The sequence below is a fragment of the Tetranychus urticae genome, chromosome 1 (genome assembly GCF_039701765.1).
Source record: "Tetranychus urticae isolate SD_2017Ah chromosome 1, NJAU_TeUrti_SD_1.0, whole genome shotgun sequence".
Lineage (NCBI taxonomy): Eukaryota > Metazoa > Arthropoda > Arachnida > Trombidiformes > Tetranychidae > Tetranychus > Tetranychus urticae.
In genome coordinates, this window is record NC_142958.1 from 532,907 (window position 1) to 545,955 (window position 13,049).

The 13,049-nt window shown below is 29.9% G+C and overlaps 1 protein-coding gene across 1 annotated transcript in view; it reads right to left on the bottom strand.

The window, feature by feature from the left end:
- Nucleotides 1–13,049, bottom strand: part of LOC107369930 (agrin-like) — a 55,657-nt gene that overhangs the window by 20,081 nt on the left and 22,527 nt on the right. The window contains exons 2-3 of the mRNA XM_089267731.1: nt 12,020–12,055; nt 10,106–10,330 (exon numbers count right to left, since the gene is read on the bottom strand). Coding sequence (XP_089123857.1) covers nt 10,106–10,330; nt 12,020–12,055 — 261 coding nt within the window. The remainder of the gene's footprint in view (nt 1–10,105; nt 10,331–12,019; nt 12,056–13,049) is intronic.

Consider the following 13,049-nt stretch of genomic DNA (forward strand, 5'->3'; position numbering starts at 1 on the left):
GTTCCTGAGTTGCTGTGCTTGTATCAACAACTTCCATGTTTATACCTCTAATCAATCAACTTTTATCAATTTACCTGATTAATCTGACAATGGTTTTCACTCATGTTATCTGTTGAAATTTCATTCTTATTAACTTTGATGAATATTCGCAAGAAAATTTTTTGCCTTCAATTTGCTCTTCTATTTTTGGATTTTGCTATTTTGATTCATTACTGTTGCAAGTTGAAATTTTTTGAAATTTGATTAAATTATCTATTATCCTACTGAGAAATGAAATTATAGTCATGTAAAATTAATGAATGGCAAGAAAATTGTAACAAAAATTTGATTTACACCGAGTTTATCACCATGATTAATATTTACTGTGTGTTGGGTAATTTAAACGCCAGTCAAAGGAATCAACTTTAACAAGTTGAGGCGAAGAGTGAAAAAACAAAAGTTTTGTGGTTGGTTGAGTTTAATAAATGATGATGTTGAATAAGATGATCAACTTGAACAACCTTTTTTCTTTGATATTTCTATTGACGAACTTTTGATAAGTTCAACTTGAAGTATTATAAATGCTAAGCATTGGCTTGGAAGGTTAGTTTTGATTTTATTTATTTTTTCGCTTCTTTTATAATTTTTTGTTTCGAAATTAATTTTCAAGGTTTTACCTTCAAACTTAACCATGCATTATCAAGATGATAATGAATCAGTTAAGGACATTATGAAAAGGTAAGAACAACAGTAAATAGTAAATTAAAAAAGTTTTGATTAATGAGGTTCAATGTAACTTGGATGAGCTTAAACAATATTCACTTGATTCATTGGATTGACTCGAGTTGCTAGTTTTTTATACTTTGCCTGGAATTATAATACTTGCAATTGAGTTTACTGTTGCTCGTTAAATTAATGGATTAAGGAACCATAAGATGGATATTTTCCTAATCAACATGTGCAACTGGTCGAAGCACAAATTCGGAAAAATTTGAGTAATTGAAGCGTCTATTATATTTTTGACTCAACGCATCCTCGAATTTATCAAAAATCCCTCTAATGTAAATTATGCTGGATTTATGGTTTTTCAATTTTGAGAATTCTACTTACTGAATATCATGCAGATCTAACCTCTGGTTCAAAAGTTATAAGCACAAAAAATCACAGCGCAGAAATACAGAAGGCATCGCAAAAGCGTAACAAGGCAAAAAGTTCATTATACAGTTCGCGTTGGAAAAATTATTGCTACCGCAAAAAAGCTCTGTCAGACAGACAATTAAACGATTTTTGTGTAAGCGATCGACACTACATTTTGCCTCTCTTAATTTACAGCAAGTGTAAATATGTAACAAAGAGAAATATGCCGTTCAGAAAGAAAAATATAAAAAAGCCAAAAAAGAAATCGACGACTTGGTTCTTGAAATCGAGGAGCTTTCGGAAATTTTAAACTCAAGCCAAGACAGGATTGGTAATCTCAATAAAGAAATTGCAGACAAGCAGGCCGAAATAGCAACTTTAGAAGAGGAAAAAAGCGTACTTATTGCCGAAAGAAATGGCATTGATTCTTATTTGAAATACATTGATTTAAAATGCGAGCAATATTTCGGAATTCCTCAAGAAGAATTCCTAGCTCGACATAATCGATGAGCTGAAGCCCGAACACGAGAGCTCGAGCACAGCCGCCATTTGTAAAAAAGAATTCATTTAAACAAAAAAAGCAATAAAAAAGCTTATTTTTTCATATAAAAATTGGTTTTAATTTATTTGTCCCAGACCCGGACTCTTGAATACTCATACAGCTTGTAATTCAATGTCAACCCCCCTTAGTTTAATCTCACATGTTCTGCTTTTCTTCCTTTTCCTCTTTACTTAGTATAAATACTGGTCAATTTAACCAATAAACTTAATTATGTTTCTCGCTCTCTCTCTCTCTCTCTTTAAATTGTGGTCAACAAATTGTTAATTGATTGAAGAGGGTATTCTCTCAATAATGTGCTCATCATAATCAACTTGATTTACTTAGAAATAAGTCTCATTACACATTACCTGTGTTCTTGTGTTAATGTTTGATTTACTGGTGACTTAGTCACCTCAACTGAAATAAAATAATTTAACCTCAAATTGATTAACAACGTTGATTATACTTAAAGTTATTGAGAAACTGGTCTCAGTTGTAAGGCTCTATTCCGCATCCCTGAAGAGACCTTACATTTGTAAATTTTAGAACAAAGAGAAATAATCTTTTTCTATGCGCTCCGAAGCACAAATCATGGCTGTTGCATAGAATGGCTCTGAGTACCCTTCTTCGAGATGTTAGTCCAAATAGATTTTGCACGACCTTTATAAACAAGATTTTCAAAGAGTTGCGAGAGATTGTCAAAGTACGTTTTGCAACCTAACATTATTAGTTATCAAAAGTCCGGTTCTGGACACAACTCGTTTGTGCTAGGACAACTCGATACCGTATGACGGTGTGCTTTTTTTGCTAAAAAACAAGTTTTTTATAAGAATTTTTTTTAATATAATGGAAAGTTTGATTACATAGAAGTAATGAAAGGATACAAATGAAATTAAACATTTTATAAAAATTGAAGATAGAGATTCTATTATGTTCCGTCTCTTTAAGCTGCCGAGCTCGAGCTTCTGCCTACTGCGGATTGGCATTCCATTTTCTGTCGATGTACTCTATATAGCTTTACAGCTTTATCCAGTACGGACGAGTTGGGTCCAGAACCGGACTTTTGATAGCTACTAACATTATTTTGCGCCATTGACTATAGAACAGCATTAACAAGTGAAAATTGAAAGAAGATTTCGACTCTTTCTTGCGCGAAAAGATGATCTGTTTACACCTGAAGTTTAATAATTCAATTGATCTTTACTGTCCAATGTAACCATAAGTGTGCAATGGAGAGAAACAATGAAAAATGGTTTTCCTTTAGATTCTCAGAATTTATCATTTCCTTTAATATTGTTCTTCATTCTTCTTTGAACAAATATATTAATCATGAAGAGAAGTGTCATGACTCGTTAAATATCATCATTTTGTGCACATTTTCATTGCTCTTTGCAAAATCCTTTAACCAACATTTTTCAACTAAAGACAGAAGACAAAAAATAGAAACATTTCTCAGGAAACTTGATGATACAACTGATAATGATTTGTGAATGTTAGACATGAGAACAGAAATTAAAGAATTACTTGTCAACATGATATTGAAAAGTATTGGATTGCAATATTAGATTATTCTGTCAGCTCGTTTAATTGACATCAAATATTAATTAACAAACTTGAAGATAAATAATGATGGAACATTTCGTTTGCTCAAAATTAATATTGAACTGATTCTCATTTAATGATTTCTAGTTCATGTTTACTTCATAATCCAAATCATCAATTATTGCATTTTGATTGCAAATGAACAGAAGTGTCATTAAGAAACGAAATTGAATCAAATCCTTTTTTACTCTCAACAAGAATGCTTTTGATTGATAATGTTTCTCATCATCATTTGTGTGTTTAACTTGAACCAGAAAAGAGCAAACAAATTGAAGAATGAAAATAATCGGCAAAAATGGCAAAATATTAATAAACTTGTCCAAATGTCTAATTATTGGGTTTTCATGTTTAACTGTAAATTTGATGTTAAGTTATTATCATTATCATGGATTGCTGTAAATGTACAATAATTAGTATATTGTATAAAGTAATTAGTATTATATCATTAGAAATTAATGATGTTTTCCTTTTTTTCGGAGTTTTTTTTTCTTCTCTTCTTTTACCTTAATATACACTTTTAATGAGTAAACCTTCAACTTTATATTTGCTCTCATTTTTTTGCTCGCTCTTCATATTATCATGTATCATGCATTTAACCTCAAGGGTCAGCATTTATCATTGATCATCTCGAGTCAAAAGGAAGAACACAAAGACTGAAAATGTTCATTTTCAACGTCAATCAGCTCAAGTGTTTGTTATATTTGAATAAACATTAACTTTCATCACTCATCATTTGGAGTAACATTTCATGCCTTTCGTTCAACAAATGATTAATGATCTGATAGGAATTCACAAAATTATCTATTGATGTTTACAAGTCGTAATACGGAATAACAATTGATTCCAGTCAATTCCGATGTTAGTCATAATCTTAATTCTAAGATGTTATTAGACTCATAAAGAGATTCATTTGCTGGCTTTTGAGAAAACTAAATTTCCATAAAAAATTGTTTTTGAATTTCGTTTATGGTGAAGCTTTGACCAAGTTACCATTGAGTAATATTTGGTTTGCTTTTTTTGGTGATTCTTGGAACAATCGAGTTTAATCCTGAATAATGAAAGTTCACAAATTGGTGTCACTAATGGTTTAACTCTTTACTAATGGATTATTGGAACCTCAAATTGGGTTGTAATGCCAACTGTAAGGATTCACCATTTGATGGCAAGTGGATGAAAGATTAAATTTAACTGGTTAAGAAATTTTGTAAATGGAAACTTTCTTAAAGTATAAAGACTAATAAAGATTGAAATTAAATTATTGGTAATAAATTAAAATCCAATTTGTTTCTAATCATTTGTATCATCAGATTATTGAGGAAAACAAAAGGTTATTCATTCTGAATTTGAAAAGTATAAAAGTTGCTTCAAAATGATATTTTATTATAATGTTAGTTGCTTTAGTTTACATGGGAAAATCATTTAATAGTAAATGATGATAATGATTATGAAAATAATTCCCAACAATAAGCATTAAGGAATTAAAGTTGAAAAAAGTATTACAAGAAAATGAAAAGAAGGATAAAAATGGAAGGAATTGAGGATTTATGAGCAAATAAGTTTTCATTATAAATACAAGAGTAATGGTGATGAAATTCAAATTTCGAGATTAAAATTTTATCTAATTTCTTTTATGGATCGAATAATGAATAATAATGATTCCAATCTTGTACAACATTTCATTCGTCTCCTTTAAGGCCACTGAACTCATCAACCGATAAAAGACAAAAATTGAAACTTAACTCGAGTTTTAATGGGCCGACGAAACGAAAAATTTTTCTAAGCAACGACTTTCTACTAAAAATCGATAATATTTCGTGAAATATCGATATTTATTGAACAAAGTATATTAGTTAAACACAACAACTTCGACACTTTAAAAGGTCGAACCATAATAACCAAAAGTTAAGGTTTTTTCGCAAAACAGAAAATATTTTTCGATCTTCGATTTCCATAGAAATTTATAGTCAGTAAACTAGATTGGTTCACCTTCGAGTTTACTACAAAAACATTCTGATTTAACATTGAATGGAATTCCCTGTTAGCCATACTAGTTGAGGTGAAAAATGGTTCAGAGGCGAGTTTAATGATATTATAATGTTGATGTTAATTCCTAATTTGAGCAAGCAAAGTAAAATATTATTTAATATTTGAACAGGAAGAGAACAGGGAAAATGGAAAGCTGTTCAATATTAAAATTGTGATGTTGATTAAAGTTAATGATGATGGAATTCACGTGATTCCTTTTACAAGCACACTTGCAGTGAACGAAAGAAAGGTCATAATGGTTGTGAAGTTGACCAGTGAAAATTAAAAGTGAATATGTGATGATAATAATGGATGAAAAGTTGAAAAAAAAGTTAACCTCAAGAGGAGAAAATATTGTTCAATGTTTATATTTCTTATTTTTATTAAACTCAACACTGTTGTTAATGATAATAAAAATAATACCAAAAGTGATAACAATAATAACAGGGAGTGAAAGACAGGGAATGGAGATAAAAAACTTTTCTTTCTTTTTCTATGTTTTCTTGTTCTTTCCTTAAAGAAACAATGTGACTTGAATAATGATCAACAACTCATCATCAGGGTAAAGCTAAATTGAAGGTTTCAACTTGTGCCAGTTTCCATCATAATCGAGTGCCCAAGGTAAATTGATATATTAAAATAGCAAATAAAACATTTCGAACTTTACTCCTTTCGATTCCGGTTTAAGATTTCAAATTTTAACTCAATTTTAATCTTAAATTTCCATCAGGAAAATCAGTTTAACAATAGCTTCTAAACCTGACTAATGACGGAATTGAGTGTTTTATGAATCAACAAAACATTAAACTTGGCTTGAAACGGATTGTCAACATTGCTTGAGGTTATTTGAGCGAACAAAAAATCTATTAATAATTAAATAATTGCACAATTAGCTACAAATTATTCAGATTTTTGCACTTAGTTTTGGAATTTTTCATGTAAATTAAAACTAATTCTGTTCTCATTTATGTATTTATCATGTTTTTAATGAAATAATCACTTGGAATGCAAAAATATGGAAAATTACTTTTAATCTGTTTAATGTTTGTACTTATTTTAGTTCAACTTTTTTCGTTGAAAACGGATTTAATCAAGAAAATTGAATAATTGTGAACAATTTGAGGAAAATTAGGAATTAGTTAATTGAAAATCACATTGTTTTCCCATCAACCTTAATTGAAGAGATTCTCTTTGGAAAATTGCTTTTTCTGTCTAAAAATTTAATTAATTCAAGTTTATCCAATTTCACTCGCAAGATAATCTCCAAGAGTTTCATCATTACCAACACTTAACGTTGCAATCCATTCAACTCATGATACAGTCAATTATAATCATTATTTTCATCGATTAGCCAAACAATTGTCAAAGCAATTTCATGTAATTGGTGAAACTGGTTCGAATAAATTCATCAATCGAATGTCCATCTCAACACTTAGCTTCAATCAAGCAGATTCGATGAACGATTCAAGTCTCGAGACTTCATCGAAGTTTCGGCGAAATTTAAACTCTGTTTCTGTACATAAAAAGCTGTGATTAAATCAGTGTGAAATGAATTTTCAGGTTATTCTAAGTGTATAATGATGAAAAGTGTATTAAATTGATAGAGTAAGGAGTGAAAACAAAAAAACTGTAAACAGTTAAAGGATCAGAAAAGGCGAAAAGACAAAGTTATCATTACATTAACCTGTGATAAAAACCTGAACTGAATGCTAAAATAAGCATGAAAAAAGTTAATATTATTTTTGAAAAGAAACTCTCTTTGGCCTTCGTTTTCTTCACTTCTTTTCACAAGCTTTTCAAATGATAAACCATTTGGAAATGAGAGTTGAACAAAATGAATGGTGAAAAGAGAGAGACACTGAAATATCTAATGATAAAATAGGATAAAGATGTTGAAAGGAAGAAGGAAAAGTAGGAAAAATGATGAAAAGTTGAGAATCCAATGAATAACATGAACAAAATGAAGATGTATTTGTTCATGGAAAAGTGTACTCCATCAGAATTTGACTTTTTTCACTTTCCCTTTAACCTCTCGTTTTCCGCTTCAAATATTAAAAATGTTCAAAGCCCTGTAACGGGACAATTTCATTTCAAATTATGCCTTTTCCTTTTCTCTTCAAACGGACAAAGAAAATGTTCAATGGACAATATTCCAATACTCAATAAACTTATGCAATTTCTGTTCTAATCATGATACAGATGAATAATATTGTTGAGATGAAATTCCATTCGAATGAATAGAGATCAAAAAAGAAACAAACTTACATAATTTCCAAACTCAACTTAAATTTAATCATTTCGTCTTCAATATTTCATAATAAATTCCCATTCAATTTTACAGATAAATTCATTCGTCCTTCTTGAATTGAGAAATTCCAAGTTCGATTCAAAAGCTTTTCTGTTCAAAAATGGAAAATTTTGAGGTAAAAAACTGTGAAAAGTTAATAAATGTTCTTGTTCTTGAGCGAACGAAAAATTATTCCGATGCAAAGAATTGCAAAAGTGAATGAATTTTTGCGGTAAATGTGTTAAAGTAAATCCAACAAGTGTGCAAACTCGAAGAGCTTGGAAAAAGAAAGTTTATTTCGAGACATTTTCTGCAGTTTTTTGAAACAAACGTTTTTCGATGAAAAAATGCATTTCTAAATGAGATTCCAGCTCACAAATTACTGTTACTTTAAAAGTTGTCGAATTTTTGTCTCAATAAAAGCGAAATCAATGGCTGGAAAAACACTTTAACCTTGAATGATAAAATCATTTTGTATCATTATGAAACGGAAAAGATGATAATCTTGAAATGTGACTTTTCTCTCAGTGATTTGCTCTTTGAATCTGAAACAATCGTTCAATAGTTTTGTTTGTTCATAATTGTCTTATGAGTCTCTTGGCTACCATCAAAACGATTCAACATCATTCCAAATCTATAACAATAACACTAGAAATGTTAATGCAATAAAATTTAGTGACAATTGTAACATAATCATGAGTAGAAACAAAACACTTAGAATCCAGTAAATGATCGCTTTGGACACTTATCCTCATCTCCAACCATTAACAGGTCAACATTAGAAGTCGAAAAAAGAAACGAATCGTAAAAAAGATACAAAACTCAAAATGATACAAATGACTATTCGAGTTTAAAACAAGTGCGACTTTCAAAGTTATACAAACAATTGAATAACAACATTATCACGAGGATCAACAATTGAACAATTGATTAACTCGACAAATCGTTTCATCTAAGTAACCATTAAATGCAATTTGTAGACCAACAAAGTTTGGAGAGAAAAAAATTCACCTTTTCTCATAATCTTTCAATACAATTATTATTATGGCGTAAAAATTGGTATGAAACTTTTCCCTTTCAAGGTAATACAAAATGAAAGGGAAAATAACTTTACATGATGATAAGTATGATGTATGGATTTGGTTATATTGTTTGGGTATAAAGTTAATAACAATAATGATAATGATGATGATAGTTATATTCATTGTGTCAGAGAGAGAAGCCATTGAAAAGTCAAGTGAACTTTTTTCCTCTTTTTTTATGTTGAAGCAAAAATGTTACATCAACCATGGAAACATGAAACTCATGACTAGGTTTACCTTAAATTTCTGTTTCTCCTTCTCCTGTTAATACTTTGGTTTATTAGTCAAGCGTATTAAATCCAACCTAATGCTGTGCATTGAGTAAGCTACGAAATGAGGTAAAGTGAACAAAGAATGAAAAAAATTGGAAAAAAAATGTTTAACTAAATTTTAAAAACTGTCCAAATGAATATTGAAGTTGAGCAGTTCGATTAATATCTTTGCTTTTTTGGTGAAGAGTTGATTGGAAGCTTTGGAAGCTTTGGAAGGAGAAAAAAAAGTTTTTTGCATTCAAATGTTGTTTTTATTCACTCCCAGAGAGAATTGACGAAGTAAATGAAACTTTTTGTTTTTGAATAAAAAATAATTCAACAGTTTTTTTCTCTATTCTGTTATCATGGATTTGGAAGGAGAGATAATTGAAATTTTGTTTATACTTTAAATCCATTTTGATTGAAAATCAATTTCGAAAGTAATTTTCTTTCATTGCTCAGTTTATTTGCCATAAATTCGTGGATTATATTAGTTGCTGTGAACACAGTAAAAGGAATGTTTTTGCATGAAATATTATCTGTTCAACAATTAACAGGATCAATAATGGCATTTGAATAGTGAAAATTGGTCGCCATTATTGGATTAATATCACGCAATTCAGAGAATGGTAACTGTTATTATCAACACAAAGTTGATTATTATCATTAATATCATCACCATTATTCAATAAAAAGAGGAAAATATAATAATTTTCACTCCCAATCCTTTTTTCCGTTGAAAGAACAACAAGGTTTGATGATGATACAAAAAATCAAATAAATTGATCAACTTTTAATTGTCTAATTTCTCCTAATGAATATATCAACATAAAGGTTTCATAAAAAATCACATATCATTATAAAAGTTAATCATTAGGTTAGCTTCAACAGCAAATGTTAAGGCGAGTAAATTTTTCAAGTTTTTGTCTTTACTCAAAAAGTCGATAATTTTTCTCTGTTTGGAGATTGAATTACGATCTGAACTCGATCCTCAATGAGATACAATTCACAATGCTTTTCTGTTCGCTAGTCAGTCGTGGGCGATGCAAGAATAAATCATCTTTCATGATATAGATAATGAAGTATCTAATCACATTGATGAATCAAGTGCCGAGTTTCATTTTTCGACTAATGGATAACTGTTTTACAAGAAATCGATTGAAATGAGGAATCGAAAAATTGAAGTTCGAAATGGACTTACCATTTTCTTCACATTTTCCTTTGTATTGGACGGTTAAAGGTGTTTGTAGGTTACATGAGGTAAAGTTGAGTTGACATTGATTGGAATAAGTTTTGTTGTCATTCGCACAGATTGGATCGAAAGGAGTTGAATCACACTGAAAAGTATCACAGCGACAAATTGATGCGATGTTATCGGAATAGCTATCAGGACTACAATAACCTCCAAAGGCACAGGAACAAATTCCTGTTTACAAAAGAAGAAGAAATTAAAGAAAAAGGAAAAATATTGAAATTAATGCTCAGCAAGGTAATGGTCCACAAATTGGAGTTTCACCCAAAATCCAAGTTGACTAGCGATTCACAAGTGAAACTATTAGATTAAACAGTGTTACCCTTAAGGGCTACATAATCATGTTGTGGTTTGTTTGTCACTGAAAATATACAAACCAATAAATGTAAAGGTTACCTTAAGGCTATTATTTTATTTGGATAATGTTATTAATTTTATTCTGTACAGTTTCAACCTTGATTTGACCTCATTTCAAGTTGAACATTTTCTCATGTTTGGGACAGAAATGTGGATTAAATATTTGCTTCACTTTCCAACAACTGTCTGAAAGTCACAATCCAAATCAACTGATTGCCGAATAATTGTAAATACGAAGGAAATCGATTCAATGTTTCCTTTCGAGTAAAGAAGAAGAAAAATTTTCTAATTTGGTCAGATTCCAAGTATTTCTTCTATTGCTTCAGACACTCGAATGGCAGCTTTCATCATGTTATTTGATAGAATTATGAAATTTTCTCTTTCATTTCACCACATTTTGTAACTTTTCCATGTGTTATTTGCAATATCAAACCGGAACTTTTGGTTGAAAATGTCACTTGTGATAGTTAAGATGTTTCTCGATACCAAAAAGTAAACATGAAATGCTATTCAACCACTCAAGTTGAGCTACAAAACCAGAATCTTTATTTGTGTTTCAACTTAAAACTTTGAACATAAAAATGGCTAAAAAATCGTAAAGAGAATGCAAAATGGCTAAAACTCGACACTTTCCTCTAAAACTATTGGAACCTTTCATTAAAATGACAGATTATTCAATATTTTATATTCAAATCTCAATTGTTTCGAAAAGAATTACTTATCCATCGAGAAAATTAGCGTTGAATGGTAAATCTATTTGATGATTGTCTCAATTAACTGAGAATGAAGTATTTCTGTATTTTATCATCACAAATAATAGGTGACTTTCATTACTCTTCTTTCCCTCAACCTTACTGTCTTGTTCATTCCCACAGATTCATCAATGTTTTCTTGAGTTTCTCGTTTATCTAGTTATTTATTAGCTACAAATCATCAGATTCTGTTCAGTTGTAGGAAGCAAAGCAAATGGCAATTAAGCTAAGCTGAGACCAGTAAGTAGCTGACTAAGCAAATTAAAGCTAATCAATTGGACATCTTTTACATTGGACTTGTCATTAAGAGGATTATCACTGATCACTAACTAGCATTTTATATTCCGAATGACAATTTTGATTCGATGATTAATCGCAAAGAAAATTGTAACAAGCGAAATCGATCATCGACACAAATGGGTAAATGAAAGATTCACAGTGTACTCAGCCCAACATCAACTTAGATTATTGGAAATCAATGCTTGATTCGCTTTTAAAGTCTAACTAATTGATTACATGATTAATAAACATTGTTGACGATAATTCGATTAATTTCTGTGTTTTACAAAACTTCTCGATATAGAATGGAATTGAGAGGAAAATATCAATCCGAAGCATCTAATTCAATCAATTATGAACCGTGTTTCTTCTGACTCTATGTAAATAGATGTTTAAATATCATAATGAAAGTTGATGAAATTATTTTATATCAAATGGTTTTGGTTTGGAGAAAAAAATAGATTTTTATTCATACCTTCGTATGATGATAAACTTTTTTGAAATGGAAGATCTGATAAATCCATTGATCCATGGTTGTGATGAACATGATGGAATGGAGCAAGGATTGGGAAGAAAAAGATATAATCAAAAAATGATAATTAATGGAAATGCATCTACAATAATCAACTATTTATTGCAATGTTTTTTATTTTCGTTCACAGATATTAATGACTCCATGAATGGAACATAAATTGCAATATTAATAACATTTATCAACAGACTTTCAAAGACAATCTCTGGGTTTCCATCTCCAATGTTCATGTTATTCATTTATATATCATAAATTAAACTTTTGTTGAAATCAAAGTTGCTTATAACTTTATCATAATTAGGATAATTTAAGTAATTATCTGAAATTCAAAGGTAGGGAATGATTTTATTAGCATTTTTTATTATCTGCTGAGAGAAAATTCAATGTTATTCTTTGTGAAAATTAATAGAAAAAGCAAATGGAAAAGAACAAAATCTCAAAAAAAACTTGCATTCAGTTTTCTTTTACTTCACTTTTCTTTTACACTTCAACACTTAACAATCAAATGCCGTTCATTTTGTGTATTTTGGTGACTTTCAAGTGCAAACAACTCAGCATTTCAGGTCTATACAGGCAATACTTTCACATGTTTACATACTTTTCAGCTAAAATCAGACAAAATCAATCTCAAAAACTTTTCAAGTTGTAAAGCTTTTCAAGAATTTCAAACCAAACGATCTTAAACAACCGTTATGAGACTAAAATACCCACAAAAATAACAAACACTGCACACAAAAACAGGAAAACAATTCACCAATGAAAATCTTTCGTTTCAAGATTTTTCACTCAATGCTCAACTTTTATAAGCCAAGCGAGCTTTTCGAAAATACACCTTTAAATCAAATTGTCAGAGATGTTTAATGGATCAAATATCAATATTAATCAAATATTGAAAAAGATCAAGGAAAATTACAGATTTAAGGTTTTAAAGGTCTAACAACATAATGTGGGTAATGTTCATCGGTTAGAGGTG